Source organism: Vulpes vulpes, chromosome 11 (genome assembly GCF_048418805.1).
Source record: "Vulpes vulpes isolate BD-2025 chromosome 11, VulVul3, whole genome shotgun sequence".
Classification (NCBI taxonomy): domain Eukaryota; kingdom Metazoa; phylum Chordata; class Mammalia; order Carnivora; family Canidae; genus Vulpes; species Vulpes vulpes.
In genome coordinates this window covers 49,283,562-49,310,191 of record NC_132790.1, presented here as the reverse complement: position 1 = coordinate 49,310,191, position 26,630 = coordinate 49,283,562, and the positions used below count along the sequence as shown (strand labels likewise).

The window sequence follows — 26,630 nt, the reverse complement described above, 5'->3', positions numbered from 1 at the left end:
GCCTCAGTTTCCTTTTCTATACAGTAAGAATAATAGAAATATCTTCTTCACAGGACGGTTCACAAATGAAATACGTTAACATCTGCAAAGCTCCTAGGATAGTGTTTGCAATATAGTAACTGCCACAGAAGTGCTGGTGACCATCATCATCATCAGCAGCAGCAGCTGGTGGAAAATATAAATATCTGCATATATAAATTACATGAACAAGGCACCACTAGGCATGACTAAAGTCAGTGGGGCTTGAGAAACTGTCTGCCTAGAGGGTTATTTTTCAAAAAAGCATAATATGTTACTTTTTAGATATTTGGAGCCAGAGCAATAATCTATTTCTTGAAACAAATGTAAATCGGTATAACTCAGGCCCTGTAACTTGTCTGGCCACTGAAAAGATAAGTCACATAGTACAAAGTGTCTGTATACTTTGATCATATTTCAGTAAATCACAATGGACAAACATATCTTCTCACTGGAACTGAAGAGACTGCAATAGGCTAGGATTACTGCTCATTCACATGGGTTGTCCCTTCCTACAGGATAATCACATCTCTCAGCTCCCTTAAAGACAGGCCTGGCCATATGATAGACACTAGCCAATGAAATATGAATGGAAGTGACAAATGCCATCATCCAGCAGACACTAAGAGTCAATATGATTCTGCCAATTCTGCTGAGGTCTGGGGAGAAGAGGGCAACATGGATTAAACAGGCTACCACATGCTTTGTCTCCCAGTGTCAGGTATAGGAGGCAGTCGCAAGGAGGGGTGTTTCTGAAGGACGCTGGGGAAAACTCCTTCTGTAATGGAAAACAAGCAACTTCCCCAAACCATGAAGAGGTTACTACATTTGATGTCAGTGCTAATGAGAAATTAACAAAAATAGCTCTTTATAGCTTTTTTTTAAAACTTAGTGTTCCACCAAAATAATAAGTGGAAAGGGCCCTTACAAAAACAAGTCACATCTTTCATTAAAGGCTGATAATTTATCATAATTTATCATAACTCTTCTTTAGTAGAGGTCAAGGTACTCCTGCTTCAAAAGTAGAGTAGATCATACCCATCCTACACATGAGAAATACAGATTACTTAATCAGAGCTCAATGCCTGGTTCAGAGCAGGCAGCCAATACGTGTTTATTGATTAATGGTTTCCTAGTTATTGGTTTGTAAGTGGGTTGTGCAAGTACCCCTGCTTCTAGAAGGGTTAGGGCTTATCTAGCATAAGCAAACTTTTGTCATCTCCTCCCCACATGCCCCACTCAGCCCCATGTCTCCCTGCTAAAGAAAGGGCCAGATAGGCAGAATACAACTGCAACCAAATTCCTACGAATTAAAACCCTGTACTTGGCTTTCAGGCGGTAAAATAAGATAACTTAAAGAACTTTATATATTCAGTCAAAAGTTAAGTGTAAACATTATTTTTTCCTCTGGAAACTATTCAGGGCTAAAGCTTTTATTGAAATCCAAATAAAGTTTCCACAAGGCAGTTTAACAGCATAATAGCTATTAATCTCAAGAGAATTCAAACAACCAGTCCTCTATACAGCTAACAAAGCAAAAGTCTTTGTACCTTCAATTTCCTAGTAATTAAAAACCCAGTATGTCCTCACAGATGTAATCTACTTGGCCTAACAGTACCTTCTCAGGGTTGACAAGACAAAGCAACACTTGTTTTTAATTTGTAATTCACTTTTCTAATCTGTCATTTCAGATTAAAAGGCTGCTTATCACAGATAAGTAATATTATACTATCCATGGCTTGAAAGAAACAGAAAAAAGAAATGAGTGCATTTATCGCTGTTTGTGATACTCAGGACCATTTCTCTTTTCCCTAAAGGATGAACAGTTAGTTAACTCTCTACAGCCCTGCTCCAAGCTATTCCTTCTTCTTGCTCTGCCCATGAAAAGCACTTGAGCTAAACTCCTCTTCCTAGGTCTGAAGATGGAAACAAAATTATTTGATCATAGGCATGGTGAAGGATGTGGTAAGGGGGAGGAGGGTGTAATATAGGGACGTCTGAGAACTTTCAGAATTAAACTATCTAAAAAGCAGTATGAGGCTCAAAAAAATTCGTGACAGATGGCAATTGTCTACGATAAGAAGAATGAGCTTAATTTTTCTTTACTTTATTGATGGGAAGAATATTTTCCCCCAAGCACACAAGAGGAAAGTCACAGAAGAAACTGAGCAAAAATTAAGAATTTGGGGAAAATTTTCAAAGTATCTTCTGGTCCAGTCATGAGGACATGTGGACACGTACATGACAACTGAAGGCTGAGTGATTCTGATGATGTGGGAAAATCATGACTTTCATTAGCAAAAATATCATTTGAAAGGACTTCTTTTTTTTTCCATTTACAATTCCTGGAATAAAGTAGGTATAGGATGGAATACTGTTGAACTGAACTGTATGAGAGAATGAGAATATAGTGTCTTTTCTTTCTCAATTCTCACTTCCTCCAACCTAGGGTAGAAGGACCAGCTGGAAAACCGCTACACAAAACATGTTTGAGTGGGGACGAGGCTCAGGGCACCAACAAAGAATGCCAGAATAAGCAAACTTAGGAAAAATGAGAACTACCTCTGTCCCTGTTAACAACTAGTCCCAAGAGGGAGGTTTTGGGACACAAAAGGTATGTCACAAAAGATAATCTGTTTCAAACAGCGTGGTACTGACTCAAAAACAGACACATAGGTCAGAGAACAGAACAGAAAGCCGAGAAATAAACCCATAACTATACGGTCAATTACTATTTGAAAAAGGAGGGAAGAACATGCAATGGGAAAATGTCTCCTCAACAAATGGTGTTGGGAAAACTGGATAGCAACATACTAAAGAATCAAACTGGACCACTTCCTTACACCATACACACAAATAAACTCAAAATTGATTAAGAACCTAAATGTGAGGTTGAAACCACAAAAATCCTAGAGGAGAGCTACTACCTGTGCTACTACCAACATCGGCTGTAACAACATTTTTTTGGATATGTCTTCTGAGGCAAGGGAAATAAAAGTAAAAATAAACTACTAGGACTACATCAAAATAAAAAGTTACTGCAGTGCAAAAGACAATAGCCGACAAAACTAAAAGGCAACCTACTGAATGGGAGGTGATATCTGCTAATGACATATCTGATAAAGGGTTAGTATCCAAAATATATAAGAACTGATGCAACTCAACACCCAAAAAACCAAATAATCCAATTAAAAAATAGGCGGAAGACATGGACAGACATACCTTCAAAGAAGTCATACAGGTGGCCAACAGACACATGAAAAGATACTCCACAGCACTCATCATCAGGGAGATGCAAATCAAAACCACAATGAGATATTGCCTCATCCCTGTCAGAATGGCTAACATCGAAAATACGAGAAACAACACCTGTTGGCGAGGATGTGGAGAAAAAGGAACTCTTGTGCACTGTTGGTGGGAATGCAAACTGGTGCAGCCACTGTGGAAGATGGTATGGAGGTTCCTCAGATAATTAAAAATAGAACTACCCTATCATCCAGGAATTGCACTACTGAACATTTACCCCCCCCCCCCAAAAAAAATACAAAAACATTCATTCGAAAGGATACATGCACCCGCCCTCATGATTATTGGAGCATTATTTACAGTAGCCAAACTATGGCTACTGTAGCCCAAGTGTCCATCGATAGATGAATAGATAAAGAAGTAGTGGTACATATACACAATGGAATACTGCTAAATCATAAGAGAGAATGAGATCCTGACATTTTTAATGACTTGGATGGAATTAGAGAGTATAATGCTAAGTGAAATCAGTCAGTCAGAGAAAGACAAATATCATATGATTGAATTCATTTGCGGAATCTAAGAAACAAAACAAAGTAGCAAAGGGAAAAAGTGAGAGAAAGAGAGAAACCAAGAAACAGACTCTTAACTATAGAGAACAAACTAAAGGTTACCAGAAGACACTTGAGAGGGGGAATCCGTGAAACAGGTGACAGCTATTAAGAGTGCACTTGTGGTAATGAGCACTGGATGAAGAGTGCACTTGTGGTAATGAGCCCTGGATGATGTATGGATTTACTGGATTTATTGAATCACTATATTATACACTCGAAGCCACTATAACAGTGTATGTTAACTAAACTGGAATTAATATTAAAAAATATATATATAAGTAGCCACCCTCCCCCCCCAAAAAGAAAAAAAAATACAACTACCCTACAATCCAGTAATCACACTACTGGATATTTACTGAAAAAATATAAAAACACTAATTCAAAGGGATACATGTACCCTATATTTACTACAGCATTATTTACAATAACCAAGTTATAGAAGCAGCCCAAGTGTCCATCAGTAGATGAAAGAATAAAGATGTGAGATATACATATATATGATGGAAGTAATAACTCAGACATAAAAAAACAATGAAATCTTGCCATTTGCAATGATATGGATAGAACTAGAGAGTATAATGCTAAGCAAAATAGAGAAAGACAAATACCATATGATTTCACTCATATGTGGAATTTAGGAAAAAAAAAACAAACAGAGGAAATAAAGAAAGTCAAATCAAGAAAGTCTTAACTACCAGAGAGCAAACTGCTGATTACCAGAAGGGAGCTGGGGGGAATGGGTAAAATAGGTAATGGGGATTAAGGAGACACTTACCATAATGAGCACTGAGTATTGTATAGAACTGTTGAATCACTATATTGTATACCTGAAGCTAATATAACACTGTATATGAACTATACTAGGATTAAAATAAAAAACTTAATAAACAAAAAAAAAACTTTTTTCTTTAAGATGGGCCCAATTATGGAGCACTATTGATATGTTATTCTTTAGCAAAATATCTCTAAAGGTACAGCTTGAGAAATAGTTTAGTTCTACTCTTACCTGAATAATATTTATTTAATATTGATGGTAGATATTGTTATTCTTAAAATGAATGAATTTCCAAAGTCTTAAAATTTCAAGAAAAGAATACTCTAGCAAGCATATTTTACAACCAGAAAAGCATTTGTCAACTAATTCTTTAGTTTTTGTACTTAGTGCTTTTTTTCATTAAGAAGTGTCAAACTTTCCTTCTTTATTGAATTTCATGCTAATCTCATTTGCAGCATCTATACTCTGAAAACAGTAAAGTAACCACAAAGTACTGAGACTTTTTCATGTTAGGTTTATAAAGATAATTTCAGAACTACAGTCACAGAATAATTTTACTCTTCATTTCATGGCATATATTCTCTGCATATTCAGAGTATTGCCTTATTTTAGGATGCTAGATAGTTTTTATTACTCTTAGGCTCTTTAGTGAAAGCACAAATATTATGAGCACTTTTAATGGTTGACAGTCAAAACAAATTTTTACCTGAGTTTTATATTTTACCATCCTATGCTTCATTATTAGCTTCATCAGTTCAAAAATGCAAACACATCCTATGCAAAACTGAGTTTCCAAAGAACAGCCAGATAAACAGAATCCACCTGAATTGCCAAGGCTATAAAGATGCCCTTCCCAAAGTGGCAAATGAATCAAGACTAATACTGGTTTCAAATACCAATTGAGAGAGAAGTTACAGAAGAAATTGATTCCACTTTTGAGAGGACTCAAATGTCAAAAAGGAACACAGAGATCTAAAGAAACCACAATGATATGTAGGAAAATGGTAGAAGGGATGAACATAAAGATAAAAGCTGTTCTGCACTCCTAACATGATGAGCTTATATGATTAACTCAAGACTTAAAAAAGAGGTCTAAACTTTGCCATCACTGGAATATAATTTTGAATTGAAACAAATAAAATTTCAGACATGTCACTAGGCAGAAAACATGATGCTGTTCTCAGGTGAACCATATGCTTGAGTCTAGAATACTGTTAAGTTCATTCTATAAGTCATTAAATCACTAGTAAAATAGTGTTATGTTGATAAGACATGATAAAAGAGATAAGAGGTAGGATTACAGTCAAGCAAGAGATTCAAAGTTCCACTAACATATTTTATTTTATTTTATTTTTTATTTTTTTAAAGATTTTATTTATTCATGAGAGACAGAGAGAGAGTCAGAGACACATGCAGAGAGAAAAGTAGGCTCCATGCAGGGAGCCCGACATGGGACTTGATCCCAGGTCTCCAAGATCATGCCCTGGGCTGAGGGCAGGCGCTAAACCACTGAGCCACCCAGGCTTCCCCCACTAATACATTTTAGGCTTTGATGTAATAAAACGTTTAAAATTACATGCAAAAATATTAAATTCTGAGGACCTGGAAAGCCCATCGACTAGTCTGAGACAGGTAATGAAAAGGACTTCAGTAAATGTTAGATTGAGGAATATTTAGAAAACCTTACTCATATAAATTGGCAACACCAAAATGTCCACCCCACTGCTTTAGGGAGCTTATTTTTGGAAAGTACATTCAATCCTGTGCCTCCATTAGTTAGAGTTTCTTTTTATTGATGGCCCATGCTATGCATAATCTTATCTTTTCAATAGAGCTGTGATTCTCCTTGGGTAAACAGATTTGAGTTTCCAAGAATGTGGAAAAACAATCAGAAATAAGTGGAATTTGGATAAGCTGACTTTATGCCCACATAGTAAGACTTTTTGAAATCACTACACAATTTTACTTCTAATTTATTTAAAATGTTTAGAATGCTTAAAAAGATACTAATGTCAGCATTTATAAGCCAATTTACTAGATTACAGAAGATACCACTGGGTTTAGAAAGATTATATTAGCCAGAATCAGGAACTCGTCTTATTAGGGTACAGCATTTGGGAGAATAAGATTTACTAGATTTGTAGTTATATCTTGATACGTCTAAAAAAAAAAAAAAAAAAAAGCTTCATTAATTAAATGTAAAAATGGGGAAATTCTACCAAGTTTATGAAAAAACATAAAGTGAAAATGACATTTAAAAAACTTGGGACACATATATAAAATAAGATCTGTACATGAAAATAGGCTGAAAGAAAAAATATAGCTTAAGATAAAATAATAAAAATAAATCTTAAAACTAAGGTTAAGATCTATAACTTTAAGCACTACATATTAATAAAGCAAACATAATATTCTGTTCTATGATCAAAATCTCCCCTTGAGAAATAAAAGCCTACTGGCACTAAGAACAACAATAAGAGCAAATGTGTGCTGAGCACACATACCTCATGGAAGGCCTATATTGAGTACTAAGAAGAAGGGGACAAGAGTTCTGTTCGGTCACAAGTTACTCAGAGAACTAAGTAGGATACTAAAACACTGTATCAAAAGGAAAAATGTGAGAAGTGACTACACACATGGATTCTAGGATAGCTATTTTTCTGAAAAACACACCATTTTATAATTACAAATGGTGGCACAGTTATGTGTCAAGTGGCTACCGGAAAGCGGATTTCTGGAAGAGTCTTTAAGGCACAAACAATCATATTCCCCCTCCATTACAGTATGACTACATGTGGTAACTTTCTTATTCAAATTTCCTAGTTATGATAGAAACTCTATTCCCAGAAGTGCGTTAAAGATCAAATATATTTTCACTGACATCACCATGTTCCCATTTAAAGCCTAATTCAATACCATATATAGTTTCAATTGTTTTCTAAGAATTCATCTTTGAGTAGGTTCATTTGAAGTTGAAAGAACTATCTTTATACTATATATGAAAGATGAAACCAGTATTAGAAAACACATTTCAAACTGTACACAAATGCAAAATATTCAACATATTGTTCTTTAGGTAATTGTTTAGAATGAACATTTGGTACTTACCTGTTTGTTAATATTTTGAGATTAGATACATATTTTATACTAATCACTTTCCTTGATTTGGAATAAATATATCCAAGAATAAAAACTGGAAATAGTTTTTTAAGTCTTAAACATTAAGAGTATTTTATATCATATTTTTTCTTTTGATAATCTCTGAAATTAATTACTAGAGAGCATTTCATTCAGTTAAAATAATAGACTTTTTCATATACTCAATATCTATGACTTTCAAAGGAGCACCTTCCTAGTTTTTATCTTTACTCCATTCTAAGTTGCATTTTGTTAGCAATTTAAAAATCAGGGTTACAATTAAGCCTATTTTAAAAATAAATTTAGACATCATAAGACAAAATCAATTGACTTAAATAAAGCTTGAAATTGCTTTAGAAGATATACACATAACCTTACAAAAAAATACACAAACTAATTTTTAAATGTCAAATAATCTGATCACACAGAGTACATAAAAAAGAAAATATCCTAAAGGTAAAAGGTGACAAAAAGGTGGCCGATGATTAAATAAGGTTTAGAAATTGATGGAAAACACATAAAATGTGTTTATTAAGAATATTTTAATACTAAGGATTCAGTGATTCTACAGTGAGACAACAGGTTTTCTTATATATCCCATGTGTTATGACAATGCCTTTATACATCACACTTTTAAGTACAATCTCCTAAAACCAGCACAAATTATTCATGTCTTCAGTCTTGTTGCTGGAATAGGGAAACTAAAATAAAGAAGCTCTCTACTGCCATTAAAAATATTTTTTAAAAAATCAAACTAAATATCAACTGCTTCAAATTTCTTCCTGGGATAAAGCCAGGTACATATCTATGAGTAAATAAACACCAATAAATAAAAATTAATTTTAGTTAGTATTACACCAATAGTTAGTGGCTTTGACCTGAGAAACTTCTTTCAATGAAATTTTAAACTTGCTTAACTGTCAGATCAATGATATGTTACTACTATTTTCCCAGAATTAACTCTTAATATCACATAATGCCTTAGTGATTAAAAAAAGTGATAAAATTTTAAATAATTATTAAAACAACTTACTTTCTTCTTTCTTGCTAATAATGGCAGGTAGAGTATAAATCTAAAAAACAAAGGAAATCTAATCAGTCAATGACCTTGCACAGAAGCAAGGTGATGTTGGACAATGATACACAGAGGGAGTATCTTGATTTCACGGTCCTACAACTGGTGCGTCCATAGGGCCAACTCCCAATCCTGTCAACCTACCTTGCTTCCCACTTCTTTCCATCATGGCTGTCCCCCTTCCACATGATTTATGTATCTCATTCTATTACCGGACTGATGCACAGTATATATATCTCTTTTTCAGGAAGGATCTGAGGATGGATTTTGTCAGATTACTCCTTCTACAAATTAACTCCCTAGTATTTTGTTCTCAACATGTACAACCCTAACTTCTTTCTGAGCTATCATATCATCTAAATTTGCTCTAGGGAAGGGCTTACCTCACAACTTAGTGGCAAAGAGTCATTTTGTTTTAATTTTTAATTTGTAAGTGGCTGATATTTTTGTAAGCTATAATAAAATAAAAACATAACAAACATTATAAGGAATAGATGCAGAATCCAATTTTTGTATTATTAAACTCAATAGATATAAAATGACTTCTCCAAATTGCTGTAAAGTTTTCTAGATACTTGATCATAATTTCTGTACTCATTTTATTGTGGACTGGTAACAATTTGAGGGGTGGCCTCAAAGTCCAGCTGTGTTTTGCATAGGTACTTTGCACAAGGTTTTTCATAGATTCTTTAACAACTAAGGGATAGTTTCAAAGGACAGAATAGGGCCTTCTCATTTCCTTATGTGTTCATACCTCCAACTGTTCAGTGCAGTGTTCTTCACAAAGAACAGACAGTAATCGATGATTTATTCCCTTTTTTACATAAGCCTCCCTAATAATTTTAAGTAAATTTTCATGCCCACATTGAAATAATTATTAAAACAGTGGAGATATAGATGGAGGGGAAAATGTCAAGCTAGAAGGCCATTTTACCAAATGAGACTTTTTTAAAAAGATTTATTTATTTATTTGGGGGGAAGGGTCAGAGGGAGAGGGAGAGAGAGAATCACAAGCTGACTCCCTGCTGAGCACAGAGCCCACGTGGAGCTCTATCTTAAGACGTGAGCTGAAATCAAGAGTCGGACACTTAAATGACTGAGCCACCCAGGCACCCCATCTAATGAGACTTTCAAACAATGATATAGAGCACAGGATTAGTTCTTAACCCTGAACCTTTGCTCATCAGACTGATCATGAAGCCTAGCACAGGCAATGCAAAAAGTGGGGGCTCAACTATTACGTGAATAAAATAATCCCATCAGCAAAGCCAAGTTAGCGATAAGTAATTTGTTAAAAAATAATTTTAGGATTTTAAATCAGTCCTGGAAGTCCCCCTGAGAAACAAATTAGAAATTTGAAACAAATTAGTGTTATGTGCTAGTGAGTGAGACAACACTAGAAAAACAGTTTCTACTCCTCTGATTTGCAATCTTAATATCTTCAAATATACTACAGACATAAAAAGAAATTTCAGATGTACTTTGTAATTAGAATGATAAAACCTAAATTATAGAATGTGCCACATTCTTACCGGTTCTTTCCCATCCATGGCTTCAAGCCAGAGTTTCCGATTAGCTTCTGAGAATGCCTGCAATGTGATGATTCCATGCCTATTAAAAACAAATATTTTATATATTCAGTATATTCCTGTTATATCTTTACACATTTATTTTTTGTATTCTTAAAGATAAAATTTGAAGAAAAAGCAGGAAAGAAAAAACTGAAGAGAAAAGAGAAGAAAAAAAAGAATTTATAAAATGAAAATGAAAAGACTGATTTATAGTTACCTTTTAGAAAAATCCCTGTGGGGACATATACACATATACACACACACAAACAAATATTTTTTTTAATTTTAATGGTTTGCAGGTAGTAAAATCATTGATTTAGGTATGACTGCCTTAAGAAGGCTAGTTTCAACTATTTCCTCTGAAACGACCAAAAAAGATGACAAACTTACATTCACCAAAGTTCAGAACCACCTAAATATTCTACAACATGAGAATGATTAAAATTATGACCCCAATATGGTACCATCTGGTCACGAAAATAATTACAATAAGAATATAGTAATATAAAAGTTTCATACCATGATTATTTAAGAAGACACTAAAACCATAGTGTTCATCTACACCATGATCACAATATTAAAATTAATTCACTTAAAAACCAATCTTTCCCATGTACCCATTCTGAAATAGTTACTTAAGGACGTACTTCAGGAGAGAAAGAGCAAGCAGAGGGAAGGAGGAAAGCATTGTAAGATAGAAAAAACCCAAAATGCAGAAACAGTTAAATTAACTTAGTTAACTATGCAGATTGTCCAGAAAATAAATTTAAACAGGAAATTAGAGGACTCTGTGAAGAGGTACATTGAGGAGGAAATTTCAGTTAAATATTGTATGATTAAAAAAAATAAATAAATAAATATTGTATGATTCAAAACTGGCATGACTTATAACTGCAATGAAGGCATATCATCTCTTGTGTAAACAGGAAAACAGATGACAGGAAAAGGAAAATCATATATGAAGATCAAGATCATTCAGTCTTAGAGAATCTAGGCGAGTATCAACAAAAAATAATAAAATAACAATATTTGTTGGCTGTTATTACTAGGCACTATGTTATAAGTGTGTTTCCATTTGTTTAATCTCATTTAATCCTTGCAGGAACCCTTTGAGGTGGGTACTTATTATCCTTATTTTTTGAGTGAGACAACCAAAGCACAATTTAACAATGTGCCCCCGGGGTAAAGAACTAAAAAGTGCTGAAATTAAAAAAAAAAATTATTAGCATGTTGGCATCTGTCTACATAGAAAATCTAGAAATTACTACCATAAAACTATTAAAATCAATAAGAAGCTCAACAACTATGCTAGATATAGAATGATATATTAAGAAGATCAATAGCCTTTTGATATGAGTCTCAACCCATTTAGAAAAAATATATATATTAATGAATTCTATTCAAAATTGCAATAAAGACATTCAAGAATATATCTTAAAAAAGTAAAATCTTCAAAGAGAGTTCAACTTCCCATCAATTAATTAATAACTTTAATGCCACTCCAGTCAAAAATCCCAAAGGATTTTTTTGGAAAATAAGGGAAATTTAGTAAGTAGATCCATAAAATCTAAGAACACAGTGCCAAAATATTTAACACAATTTTAAAGAAGCATCAAAAACAGGGGTCTTGCCCTACTAAGTAGTTACAAGCTACATATATGTAAATGTTAGTATATATGAGTATATGTAGTATGCATTTAATATAGTGCACACACACACAAAGCTAGAGTATTCAGAAAAGTATGGTTGTAATGCAGGGAAGAAAAATAGATCATGGAATACAACAGAGATCAAGAAGTATACCCATTCTTATTTAGTTTCTGTTCTTCTTGTATAGATACAAGAAAAAAAAAGTAGAACTAAAATCCCCCACTAGATTATAAACTCGCATGCACAACATTTATGTCTCTCCCAATATCCTGTGGCTAAGAATGTCCAGAATGGTGCTCTGCACAGAGCAGGCACTGAATTTCACTGGCTGAAGGAAACTTATGGCACTCTCAGCTGTGTCTTAATCCTACTTGGAAGCAAGGGCACCAGACTTCCAAAGTGCACAACAAGGCTTATCCAGGAGTGATGAACAATATTGTCAGGGTCATACACAGTGACAGAACTCAAGTCCACCACACAGCCCCTAATCTAGTCATTTATGTCGATTCCCCATATTCTCTGAGTGATGTTGCTTTTTGCTAGCATTCTTTGTCTGATTTACTTTTGAAAGCATCATGCAACATGTACTTGTTGAATAAATACATAAAAGAATGAAAATAAATATGTACACTAGCTTTAAAGATAGAAAAACAAGTACTTGTGTGTTGTTTCATATTTACACATAAACATAGAAACAAATACTTTAGTTTATTAAAAAATATAAAGTGAAAAGAAAACCTCAAACCTTTCAACTACTTCTATGTCAAAGCAGAATCGTTTGTCAATTGAATCTGTCTTTCGTCGGATACAAGATTTCAATTTAAACATTTCTGGTGAACCAGTAACGAGGCCATTCTGAAACAAGAAGGAGATCATATTATTGACACGATGACAAGGGCAACTGGAAAATATTAAATATGTCAACTAAGGTTGCTGCATTAAATGTTAACTTTGAGTACAGGTTATGTATAAGGGTCATAATCAAATCTTTACCTCTGAATACAGACTTTTTGTCTAATGTTAACTGCCCAATTATAATACAATTACAAAACAATTAATAAATTAATAACATATACATGTTTTAATAGAAGAATTCTGTGACATGCCTGTCTAGTAGTCTTAACATATTTACTTACGTTAAATTGCACCACAATGTACATTCTGTAGGACTTCAGATTTAGAAAAAGTATGAAATCACAGTTACCATAATGTCACAGTTAGATATACAGAATGCCTGTCAGTATACAACACTGTGGCTTTGGCATCAAAACGCTCTAAATTGCTAAGAGATTAGAACTGTTCTTAGTGAGCAAGTATGTGTGCACACACAGTGTGTGTTTGTGCATTAGAACCTTATAGTACTAAATGATAACTGGCCCAAAGTCTCAGAAGAGCTACAAAAATAATACATTTCTAGTATTTACTAATTGTAAATATGTTGCTATCATACACACTGCATGACTGCTTTGCTGGTAACCAACTGCTACCCTGCAATTAAAACTGTAACTATTTTGATAGGATCCAACATGAGCTCAAGTCATAAGAATTCTCTTCTATATCCGAGATACCAGTCACCTTAAGGGGAATATTTACCTATGGTCTAGTTAGTTATACTATCTTTGGTTACGAAGATCATAGATTTATTGACAGAACTTTGGCTTGGGTCTGTTTGCTAACAGCTCACTGACTGCCACATACCTGACTTTCAGGCAACATCTTGTCTTATGAAACTTTTAAAGCACACACTAGGCATGATTATAGCACTTAACTTCTCATGATGGGAGGAATTGAAGGTTTCTTTTACTCTTGTATGTTCTCCTTTGTATTATGTCTTTCCACTTTAATTATTAGGCTCTATTGAATGCCCAAGCACAATAAGTTTCAGCTGATGTATTTGAGCACATATCTAAGTTAGATCAGCACTTACCCTCTGCTATGATCTGTGACACAAATTAGCTGGATGAGTCACTTACTTTCAACTACCTTGATTTTCTAATCTGCTAAAATAAGGCTGGACTAAATAATCTTTAGGATAACTCTCAGCTCTAGGATTCTTAGATGATGGTCCCAATTACCTGATTTTTAAGTTCATTTGCCATATTCACATCATAATTCACAAAAAGATTACACACTATGAACAATAAAGGTGTACTCTGTAGCAATTCCTTATATAAAGTACACTTTATTCTATACTGTTCACTAGCCATGCAAGACATTCAGTGACCAATTTACTTTTGGAGTAAATGGGCATCAACTGATTTCTTCTGAGAAACTTTGCTGGTCAGCACTTCAGTAAACAATACACAGTATAGAAGAGGAAGTGGCAAGCAGGGGCAAAAGGCAGCCTCCCACAGAGGTGACTTGGAGAAAGATGCAGAGTCCTTAAGCCTGGTTCAGCCGCTAGGAGTCTCTACTGAGCTGCCAGCCAAGTAGCAGCATAAATAACTCCGCCAGGGATGTGAGAAGTCACCTCTGTGGTCTACTAAAGGTTCCCTACATTTAACTCAACTGAATATTAAAAATATTCCATGGTAAGGCAAAGGAAAATGCTTGCCTCTCTTTTTAAGTCATCAAGATCACTGAAGTTAGAGAAAACTTATTGACTTGGCAATTTTTAAAATTTGTTTACATGTTTATTATAAAAGCAAGCAAATATGACTTTTTTTTTTTGTTTAACTTCCATTACTTTACTAATGAGCTCAGTTTAAAAAAAAGAAAAAGGAAAACTCACCATTTTCCCACTGGATTTCATTTCTGAAACACTCATTGTAAATGTTTTACTTCCCTTATCGTATGTACAATAATGTTTAATCCATGTAAAACCAAGTGGTCCTGTTGTAAGGAAACAAACATTAGGTTGTAAACAAATGATTTGTGACTATATTTGTACAGTTTTTGATGCTATGATACACAACTGATCATCTCCACAGGCCATGCAATACTGTGAGAAAGGCCAGTGTAGAGGGAGAGAGTTGTATGGAATTGAATGTCTGGGAATCAAAGTCGGCTTTACTTGCTTGCAACGCTGATACTGCCTTGTAACTCAAGAGTCACTTTAGATCTGAATTTCAGTTATCTCCTCAGTAAAAGTGGCATACCTTACTTTCCAAAGAGGTAGCAAGAAAGAGAAATTAGCCTTAGTTACAATAACTGATCTCCTTACTTCTAATCCTTGTCCTTTATTTTTAAAACTGTAAGACATACTCTACTAAAAATCTAGCCAGTTCATTTCATCCACTTTGCTCCAAACCCTCCAGTGGCTTCCCATTTCACTCCAGGTGAACACCAAAGAGCCTATTTATTATACACAGAGCCTCACATGATCTGGCCCCTCATTACAGATCTCACTACACATCGTACTACCTTCTGCCTCATGTCCTCTGCTCTAGCAACACCGCACTGCCGCCTTGCTGGTCTGTGAACACCGGGGATGCACTGCTGCCCCACACATGTGGACATTTTGTTCTCCTGGCCTGGACTACTTTTGCTCCAGACATCTGTTAGGCTTGCATTGTCACTTCCTCCAGGTCTCTTCCTAAATGACATCTTTATAATGCGGCTCTTCCTGAAGAGATAGCTAACACCGCATCACTCTCACCTCAGTATTTCTTATCTCTTTCTTGCTTTGTTTTCTTCCTAGCAGTTATTACTGTCTAAAATAGGATACATTTTACAAATTTATTCTATTTATGGTCTGTTTCTGCCACTGGACTCTTAGGCTGTATGAGAGCAGGAACATGTGTTGTTCTGTTTAGTAGTACATTCTTAATCCTTAGAACAGGGCCAGACATTAGCTGTTGCTCAATAAATTCTTGACGAATGAAGGAATGATTCACTCATTTTTCTCTCTAAGACTTAACTTAGCCTTGGAATTATGTCCTCTTACCACCTATCTGGGAAAAAAAAGCAAACTCAAATAATTCCTTAAAGTGAAAATAACTTTTACTTTTCATTTTAAAAGAAAGTTACATATGTATAATGCTCCTTTTTCCCCCTGTAAATACTGTGCAACTCTTTCCTATAGCATACCACGTTATTCTCCTGTATTCTCCTTAAGGAACTAGATGCTGCTGCTTCACCAGGGAATAGGGATGCATGGTGAGTTCAATTTTTCCATGACCAAGGTAGAAGACCGTCAGTTTTCCCACAGGGAAGCCATTTATCCTGCATCCAAACACCGCAGTGGGCTGAGAGGGTTGAAAATGGAGTTTGTTCTCCATCTAGGGTCCCATCCTGCCTAACACTAGCATCTTTCTAGCAACAATTACATACAATATTATTGCTGGTGTGGTTTCATAACCATATATTTAAAAGTAAGAAATTGTAAAAATGCACTACTTGAGAAAAGTGTGTCCTTAGGCATTTGAATTTTTTTCTGTAATAACAGTGCCCTTCATGTCATATTTAGCTTTAAAATACTTAACCCCAGATCTCAAAATTACAGGATACAGCTATATACTTTGCAATCACAAAGGATTATTATAATAAACTTCAATTTTGTTTTAGGGCCATTTCAACTATAGTACTTAAGCATACTTGTTGATAATTCTGTCACAAGTAAAAATACTTAAAGGCTTAGAGCTGATTAGTGGAAAGTGACTGGATGAAAATCCTTATAGTGACTTTATTACTTAGGAAGCAATTTACAAAGCAATATCAGTAGTAATTTTTAAATAAAGCTGTGCAAGGCTCTGATGACATTTTAGACCAAGTTGTTTTTTTGTCTTCTACACCTTAAGTTCAGAACATCACGCATTTAATCTTCAAGTTTCCTATGCACACATGCTACTTCCTTTAAAGTTGCTTGTCACTAGGCCAGAGCAGATGTTCTCAGATAAGAAATTCCTAAGCCCTTAAAAAAAGGGTGGGAAAATAAAACTTTATTATATATCTAAAGCTGCAAGATAAAACAAGTTTAGGGGCACCTGGGTGGTGTAGTTGGTTAAGCATCCAACTCTTGGTCGGCTTAGGTAGTGACTTCAATGTCCTGGGATTGAGCCTGCATCAGGCTCCACACTCATTATGATGGAATCTGCTTGAATTCTCTCTCGCCTCTTCCTTTGCCCATCCCCTTCCCCCTGCACGCTCTCCCTCTCTCTAAAATAAAGAGATCTTTAAAAAAATAAATAAAATAAAACAAGTTTAATTATCGTACCCAGTAATCATCTGAGGTTGCTGAGATGATACTTGTGGAATGGGATTCTTCCCATAACATTCACTAAATATCTACTAAGCGCCCATATTTTATCTAGAAAGTTTTTAAGTCAGACATCATATGAGACTCATGCACTTCTCAACTGTGATGAGAAGGCAGGTTAACTCAGACATTATAAAGAGCATTTCTTGTGTAAGAAAATGTAGCCTAGGGCAGCCCTGCTGGCTCAGCGGTTTAGTGCCGACTTCAGCCCGCGGCATCATCCTGGAGACCCGGGATCGAGTACCACGTTGGGTTCCCTGCATGGAGCCTGCTTCTCCCCTCTGCCTGATTCTCTGCCTCTCTCTCTGTGTGTCTCTCATGGATGAATAAATAAAATCTTAAAAAAAAAAAGAAAATGTAGCCTAAGAGCTGGAGATGAAACTACTTTATCCATCAATAGGGCATGTGATTTAACTGTTCTCTTTAGAGGAAGAATAAGTTCTCAATAGTTGTTTAAAGAATCTAATGAGATAAATATAAATTGCATGGAACAGTAAATGTTCATGGTAAGTATTATTCTCTATAGAGAATAGAGACATTTTACATATATCACCTCTATTCTTATAACATCATTACTAGATAGGTATGAATAGCTTTCTTTTATAAACAAAGATACTGAAAAAAATAATAAACAAAGATATTGAGCTAAAAAATTGTCCAGAATCACCCAATAACAGATGACAGGCCTGGAATTCCAATATAGGTCTAACTTTGGAACCATATTCTTCCTATTTAAAATGAAGTCTATTAACTACTCTACAATCCAGTAATTGCACTACTAGGTATTTACTCAAAACATACAAAAATACAGATTCAAAGGGGTACATGCACCCCAATATTTACAACAGCATTATGAACAATAGCCAAACTATGGAGAGAGCTCAAGTATCCATCAACTGATGAATTTGTAAAGAAGATGTACTCTATATAAACAATGGAATATTATTCAGCCATCAGAAAGAATGAAATCTTGCCATTTGCAATGACGTGGCTGAAGCTAGAGTATATTATGCTAAGTGAAATAAGTCAGTCAGAGAAAAACAAATACCATATGCTCTCACTTATGTGGAATTTAAGAAAGAAAACAGACATATGGGAAGGGAGCAAAAGGAGAGAGAGAAACAAACCATGAGATTCTTAACAACAGAGAACAAACTGAGGGAGGTAGGTGGAGGAGGGGCTAGATGGTGATGGGTATTAAGGAGTGCACTTGTGATTAGCACTGGGTGCTGTATGTAAGTGATGAATCACTGAATTCTACTCCAGAAACCAATATTGTACTGTGTTTTAACTAAAATTTAAATTAAAAATAAGTAAGTAAATAAATAAATAAAATGAAGTCTATTAGAACGCAATGTAATGTATGCCTAGAAGTGCGTAAAAACCACATATCCTGATAAAGTGGAACTCTATGTCCAAACTGCAATGATCTGCTGCCACCACCCCATCACATCCATCTCTGTTTATCACTCAATTTACAGCTCTGATATTTATTATTGATCACTGGTTACTAATTGCATGAGTTTGTTTTATGCCTTCCATTACAGAATAAAAACCCTGGAGCCAATTCTTTGTCTCATCTTCTATTCCCCATAGAACTTACTCATTTGGTGATGGCAACAGCATAATCGATATGTTTTAGTGAACGGGTCTGATTTTCTTATAAACACTTTCAAAGATACCAAGTGGAAAGGGGCTTTGGATATTTGTCCCTCATATAAAAATAATTCCAAAGGGGTATAAATCCGTCCATTTCTCTTTTCCAATCCCTAGACAATACAAGTGAGGAGATGGTGAATAGGAAAAGAAAGGAGGATGGGATTATAATAGGGCATGAGAGCATTTTTGAAGGTGATGAATGTATTCACAGTGGTGATGGTTTCATAGGTGTGTATATAATGACAAAACAAATTACATGTTTTAGATATTTGCAATTCATTGTATGCCAAATGTACATCACTAAAGCTCTAAAAACAATGCAGGTAGGTATAGAAAAAAAATTGAGATGAAATAATCTTAGGAGTAGGAGGTCAACATCAAGGAGAAGATGCTAAAGAGAGAGGGAGAGTCCAACTGTTCAAGCCTCAAAGGCCACACAACATGAAGGAGCCGTCAGAAGAGGGGCACAACAAGCCAGCATCTAGAGGGATGTGCCAGAAGCTCTGTGGAGGATGGATTACTAGACAGGCAAGCGTAGAGGCAGAAAGAGAGCAATTATGAGGCCAAAGAAAGACTGTGGAGATGAGAGAAGGTAGACATTCAAAAGTTATCAAGGAGATAAAATGGACAGAGTTGGCCCCAGGTTACAGGAGATACACTGGAGTAAATGATACACCTCCAGTTTTTAGCCTAGAAAGGTGGGTGGTATCACTTAGAAGGATAGCAAATTTCGGAGGAAAGGTCATTGCAAAAAGGGCTTTAAAATTAGCTCAGATCCCCCCCCCCCCCCAAAATTAGCTCAGACTGACCCAGAGGAAGTCACATATCTTAAAACACAAGATGCCAACATCGGATGGGTGCATAAAACACTGCATTTTGTGTACCCATGCGGTCCCCAAGTTATTAAAGGGCCTATGCTTAGTTTGAACCAAATGTCCAATAGCTGTAGAATAAATAAACTACAACACTGTCCAATGGATGGACTCCCAAGTACCAAATAAACAGGATATACATTGATACAAAATAATTTTGCTAGGTAATCCAAAGCTTTTTTCTTTGGAACAAAATATCACATAAGCACAGGGATTTTAGCAACTATGTAACATTGAGGGATAAAAAATAACCAACAAACTCAAGAAATAAAATATTACTGGGAAGCCTGGGTGGCTCAGCGGTTGAGTGTCTGCCTTTGGCTCAGGGTGTGATCCTGAGAGTCCTGGGATTGAGTCCCGCATTGGGCCTCCTGCATGAAGCCTGCTTCTCTCTCTGCCTGTCTCTCTGCCTCTCTCTTTCTGTGTCTCTCATAAATAAAATAAAATAAAATAAAATAAAATAAAATAAAATAAAATAAATAAAATATTACTGAGTCTTAATATTAAAAAAAGCTCTAAGAAAGAGAATAGTACCTCCTCTGCCACATGCATGTTTGAATAAGCCTCTTTATCAACACATTTTTTTCTGCTCAGCGAAATATTTTATTGATGCAAGATGTAAGCTCCTCTCAATGTACCCTCACACTGAGGTTTTCAAACTTGAAACACTCATTCAAAACAAGTATTTAAAAATTTCCTTAGTGTTTTGAGTTAAATTTATATACCTTGTATATAAATGACCAATGAATTAGGTTTTTTTCCATGAAATTATAATGAAAGTGGTTTATTATGATCTAATTACAGAATAGCTAGGCAGGTCATTAGATTTATTTTAACATCCAAAAACGGCAGACTGGTCAAAGTGAATACTGATTAAGAGAAAATCCTCAAACCCAGATTTCCTGAACCAGGAGCCCTCTATCATCTAATCCAAAGAGTAATAAATATTTGCTGAGTCTGTTAGATCAAATCATTATTTGCTTGTATACTGCTATCCAATAAATGAGCATCACCTGAGCATGGCAAATATAAAATATGCTGGCATTTTAATAATTACATTGTATTATGTCAAAAACTTTCACAGCTAACCCAGTATCTCCAGCTTTCCCATCTTGATCCTTGTAGTTGAAAGAGTTAAAGTTTTATATTATAGTTATGTCTTACTAACTAACCAAAACAACTTCATTAATGTATCATCTACTGATACAGAGACCTCAGAGCAGTGCTCTCTCTCCATGTGTTTTTTGTGTCCCAATATATGAGAATAGTACAGAAAGTAAAAATAAGCATTTCAAAAGTTTTACAATGATTTGGCATTACTGCAAAATCCAAGCATATGATTTTGTTTTACAAAGACATAGGTCCATCATGGACTGGAAATAAAAACAACTGTTCCTTTACCACGAACTGGATGAGACTAATACATTAGAGCATATCTGTTTTGAAATAGTTAATTTAGTCAGATTGGTTCCACTCAATGCAAGTATCATGCAGAAAGAATCCTATTTATACAAAATTTAAAGGCTTTTTATTAATTTTTGTGAAAAAAACTTTCTTAGTGTGAGGCAATTATTATAGTGCCCTATTGTGTCTGATGCTTATTTCCTGACCTCAGGAAGTCAAGAGTGCCAATTTGACATTACATAATTGCCAGTTTTATTCCTGAAAACTGATAGAGCATAGAATTGAAAGAAATAATACTGTAGGAAGAGAGAAAAGTTTTATTATAGTCACTAGGATGATTCATACTGACAAAGGCTTTGAATTTCAATTTTCCATGAAAGTTTAAATTGAGATTAGCTATTACAATGAAATTCTAAAACTGAACTCATGTTACCGTATCATCTGTGAAGGTTGTAAGTTCCAAGTTCAATAATATGCCAACTTGGAGATCCTGATGGCGAAATGTGGATAAACTTCCTCACTTTGATGGTGGTAGTGGGAGAGCAGACTAAATATGATAAAGCTGTAAGGAATTGCAGTCTTCCTATTTGAAGGAAAAACACTAACCAAGTCAAATCTTAAAGAAACAAAATATTAATCTTAAGAGTCATTAGGGTATGTCTTTGTGACTCACGTTTCTCCTGGACATAAAGGTAGCCTTCCATTGTCCACTGGCTGGGTGGTCTGTAATCCTGGTTGGCAGATTTCATTCTTTGCATCAACCGCTCTACCTCTTGTCGAGTACTTTCAAAATTATTCCTTGTCTTAAGTAAATAGAAACAACAATTTCATTTATTGTTTCCTATCAGTTTTGAGGAACTTCCAGTCTCAAGTTTCAAAACCACAAGTGGTTCAAAGGATAACCTTGTTCTCTCAGCACTACACACCACATCCCATGACCCTATATACTGAGACCTATAGTCTGATTTTGATTTGCTTTCAACTCTTCTGAATGACCTTCTGCATGTGTATATTTTATTCCTATTTCCTATTGTAACATTATTACTTAGGGACAAATCAGAGCATTTAAAAATGTAATATTTAAGAAACAGAGTTTTATATTCACTAACATCTAAGGTTAAAAAAAAAGCAGATGAATAGGGACTTATATTTTCTTTTGGAGAATAAAGACAAAATAAATTCCATACCTTTATGTGGCACTTTGCAAAAAAAAAAAAAATTCATCACCCATATTCTTAAAACTTTTAATAAGAAATATCACTTAGCTTGTTTTCCAGAAATAGTTACATGAGGTTAGTATATAAATTAACTCATAAAAATGAATAAGTTTATTAATTCTAACTTCTATTACAAAAAATAGTTCACCCACATTACAGCAAATTTACTTAAAGTGAGATATAAAAAGCAGGGCAGCCCAGGTGGCTCAGCGGTTTAGTGCCACCTTCGGCCCTGGGCCATGTTCCTGGAGATCCGGGATCGAGTCCCACGTCAGGCTCCCTGCATGGAGCCTGCTTCTCCCTCTGCCTGTGTCTCTGCCTCTCTCTCTCTCTCTCTCTCTCTCGCTCTCTCTCTTTCTGTCTCTCATGAATAAATAAATAAAATATTTAAAAAAAAGATAGAAAAAGCATAAGACTTTTCTTGATCTCTTTTGCATTCAGGCCATATTATCTCAATAGTTTATTTAGAAGCAAGCAATATGTTTAGAAGTATAAATATCAGCACCAGTCAACTCTAAAATTTGTTATGGCCCATAATAAAAGAACTGAATCCCAAAGTAAGTTAGGAAAATTTTCTTAACTGCCACTTTTGCTACTTCTTAAGTTTTTTTTTTTTTTCAAATTCTTTTAAACATAAAGATCAGAAATTTTCCAATTCCTTACATTCCTCTTTTGTTCTTGAACTGTAGGAATCTTAATATAATTATAATACACATGGAAATAAGTAATAAAATATTGTGACCTTAACAATCTTTCCTTTTAATATTCACTAAAAAAGTCCAAACTCATTCCATATTGAAAAACAGTGTAATGACTTACATGTGAAACCAATTCTGTTAGAAAATCTAGAAGAAATAAAAAAAGCTAAAACACCAAACACAAGTAATAAATAAATCCAATTACCTATTTCTCATGGGACACTCCAACCCCATAGTTCCATTTACTGACAAAAATTCTCAACAAATAGACCTTTCTATTTGTCAGGTTTGATAATACAGGCATTTCTTCTGTTTTGTTTTTTAAATGTAAGTGATGCTTAGCATCTGCAAATTTGAATTTGTATAACTATGAAATCAGATATTAAAAGGATCAGACAACTTTACAACATATACCCTAACAGAAATAAATAGGATGTTTATAAATCTGAATTAAACTTTAAAGCAGTTGCTACAACTGCTTAAAAACCATTTAAATTCACTCTTAGAAAATTAAAATAGCATATATATTACATGCAATTTCAGAGAGAATAAAGATATTCCTTTAGTGCTCATGTACAATGTTTTCATTTCACAAATATAAAAATGTTACCCTTTCAGAAAAAAAGACTTGCCTAAGGTCACCCAGTAAAATAATGAGAACATTAGATAAAGGCAAGTTTCCAACCTTCCAAGTACCTATTATCTATACCTCAGTAATATTTATTTTTGTGGAAGTTCCTAAATTTTTCTAACATATGAAGAATAGTTCTTTACTGGTATACTTTCAAACCAGCAGCTAGGAAAAAAAAAAAAAACGTTTTAATATATTTATTAGATGACTTTCCTAAATTAGATAAGTTTTTTAAACACTCCAAGGTTTAGCTTGGTTATAGTTAGTTTCTCGGCAGCATCTGATTCACTAAGGAGAGGCAGTGAGAGGGCAGCCCAGGTGGCTCAGCGGTTTAGCGCCGCCTTCAGCCCAGGGCATGATCCTGGAGATCCGGGATCCAGTCCCATGTCAGGCTCCCTGCATGGAGCATGCTTCTCCCTCTGCCTGTGTCTCTGCCTCTCTCTCTCTCTCTCTCTGTGTCTCATGAATAAATAAAATCTTTAAAAAAAAAAGGAGAGGCAGTGAGAATAAGTATTGTCTTACATTCTGCAAGTTGAACTGAAGCTGTTGCTTATATGGTGCAAATTCCTGGGCGAGTTCATATCCCTCATGGTAAAAAGTAAATAAACCCTGAAGGAATGACAAAAGCTGCAAAAAATAGAGAAATGAAAGAAACCATGAAATGTGTTTAAAAAAAGATAATCATCAAACATAATAAAGTGGGAAATTATATTTCATTTTAAATCCTCAAGCATTTCAACTCCTTTATGTGGCAAAGCAGACACTTGAGTTATGAATGTGAAATCAACGACTAAAGTTAATTTTTACTTCCTTTTTGGTAAACAGTGACAGGGACAGTTGTTATATTAACTATTCTACTCTTTAAATGCATTGAAGAAATATTCAGAAGAGACTATTAATAGGAACAAAGACCAACGTGAACATAGGTCCTACCCTAGAAGAGGTTCTAATTCAAATACAAAGATAAAACATGTACAGATGTGAGGAAGACTAACCAGTAAATTAGAGATAAGGAGTACCCAAGGGAAGAAGTAAGAATTTGACCAGACAAGAGGAATAGCACAAGGTGGCAGTACTGATCCAGGTGTTAAATAGACAAGAGTTTGGCAAGTAGTGGGAAGAACTGAAAACAGTAGAAAGAGTTGATCAAAAACTTGGAACTGGATACAGATTTTTCATATAAAGAGTTGGAACAAAATCTTCTTTAGGAAACCACAATGTCTATTAACCTTCTAATCCTAAACTCACATGTGCTTATTTATTATGGTCTTACTCATAAAGAAAGAATGGATCTCCATGGGCTTATAGGACACAGTCATTTATATAAGTTATGACTGAGAAAACAATTACATTTTTTCAACCTAATTCACTGGGATTTTTATTACAAACTTGTCCACCAATTTGATCTCTTCCTGCCATAAAGTTAGAAAATATTTTTCAGAAATGGCTAATGTTTTTCTAACTCAAATACCACATTATGTCTGTAAGCTATTATTTTAAACTAAAGAAGAAACACTTTTTGAAATTTTCCTAAGTGAATAAACATCCCACAGTTTCCTCTGTCTGGGGAAACAGGGATTTAGCTAAGCACCAACTGGTATGTGTGTTATGTTTTCCAACAGATAAATACTCATTCTATCTGAAAACAATTACCTAATGCTTTTCTTCTATAGCAAGTCTTCTTATATAAGTAAGAAATCTTCTTATATAAATAATTTCTTACAAAGTTATGCTCATGTCAGAAAGCATATACTATCAAATGGGTTTTAAGTTGTATATTTTAAAGACTCTCCTCATTCAACAATTCCTGATATGTCAAAATATATGTTTTCCAATTTTAGAATTAGTGTACACTGTCAATTTTATATCAATTGATAATTATTATCAAAACTAAATACTCAATAGATTATTCTTTACTAAAATGATGCTATAATATATTTGTTGAATTATCCAATAATTTAAAATACATAGTCTGCATATATTGTGGCCTCATTAAAAAGAATTATAGCATTTAATTAATTGATATTTGGATATACAGATTTAGAAGTTTTCAGAGATACACTTTTGACGTATACAGACAACACTAGTCTTTGAAAGATCCAGATGATAGTTCATAAAGTTGTTTGAAGGAGTATTATTTGATGTTTTAATGTCTATAACTGGTCCCCAGTTAAATTGTCTTTTTATTAACCGGATGTCCTACAAGGAGGGTGCTATCATCCTAAGTATACAGGATTTTATTTTTAATTAAACTTATAAAGAAGATGCGGTAAGAATATCTGAAGTAAGTCTTCTTGTAAAACACCAAATTCCCCCAAGATCTGTCTAAATAAATAAATCTATTGGTATTTTCTAACAGAATTTATGTTCACTCAGTAGCAGACAATGCATGCTGAGTACCTAACTAGAGAAAGGACAATTTTGAGGAAAGTACAGAGAAGTTACCTATAAAGAACCTTCCACCTTTTCCTTTTGTTCTACATCCAGTTTGGAAGCAACTTTTGTTGTTTAAAAAGGACAGCGTGTATGAAATAGCTGCCTCTAGATGGCAGTAAAGTAAAACTTTTTTAGGTTTGAATCTATACTAGCTCATTTTATCCTCAACAAATTCCAAGATGCTAAATTAAGGTAACTTAATAGGACAGCCTGAAAATCTTTAAGAATTGCATTTCCTAGATGTAATTTTCTTTGTTCAATCTGCATGAGTGGAGCAGTGTGGGAAAGACTACTGTCTCAGCTTAACCACAAGGTAAACCTGATCTTTAAAATAATAACAACCAACTAAAAACTACTGAAGAGACAAATTAAGTTTTTTTTTTCAAATTAAGTTTTAATATTAAATCACTTTTGGGGTACCTGGGGGGC

The 26,630-nt window shown here is 34.5% G+C and overlaps 1 protein-coding gene across 9 annotated transcripts in view; it reads right to left on the bottom strand.

The window, feature by feature from the left end:
- The window catches only part of ARHGAP42 (Rho GTPase activating protein 42), a 280,896-nt gene that overhangs the window by 48,599 nt on the left and 205,667 nt on the right, over positions 1-26,630 (bottom strand). For 8 of the 9 annotated variants that reach the window (XM_072726273.1, XM_072726272.1, XM_072726274.1 and 5 more), the window contains 6 exons: positions 24,288-24,392; positions 21,893-22,022; positions 14,819-14,919; positions 12,833-12,942; positions 10,399-10,477; positions 8,825-8,864 (listed from right to left, as the gene is read on the bottom strand). In XM_072726273.1, the coding sequence (XP_072582374.1) occupies positions 8,825-8,864; positions 10,399-10,477; positions 12,833-12,942; positions 14,819-14,919; positions 21,893-22,022; positions 24,288-24,392 (565 nt within the window). The remainder of the gene's footprint in view (positions 1-8,824; positions 8,865-10,398; positions 10,478-12,832; positions 12,943-14,818; positions 14,920-21,892; positions 22,023-24,287; positions 24,393-26,630) is intronic. The other variant, XM_072726275.1, reaches the window with a different exon arrangement.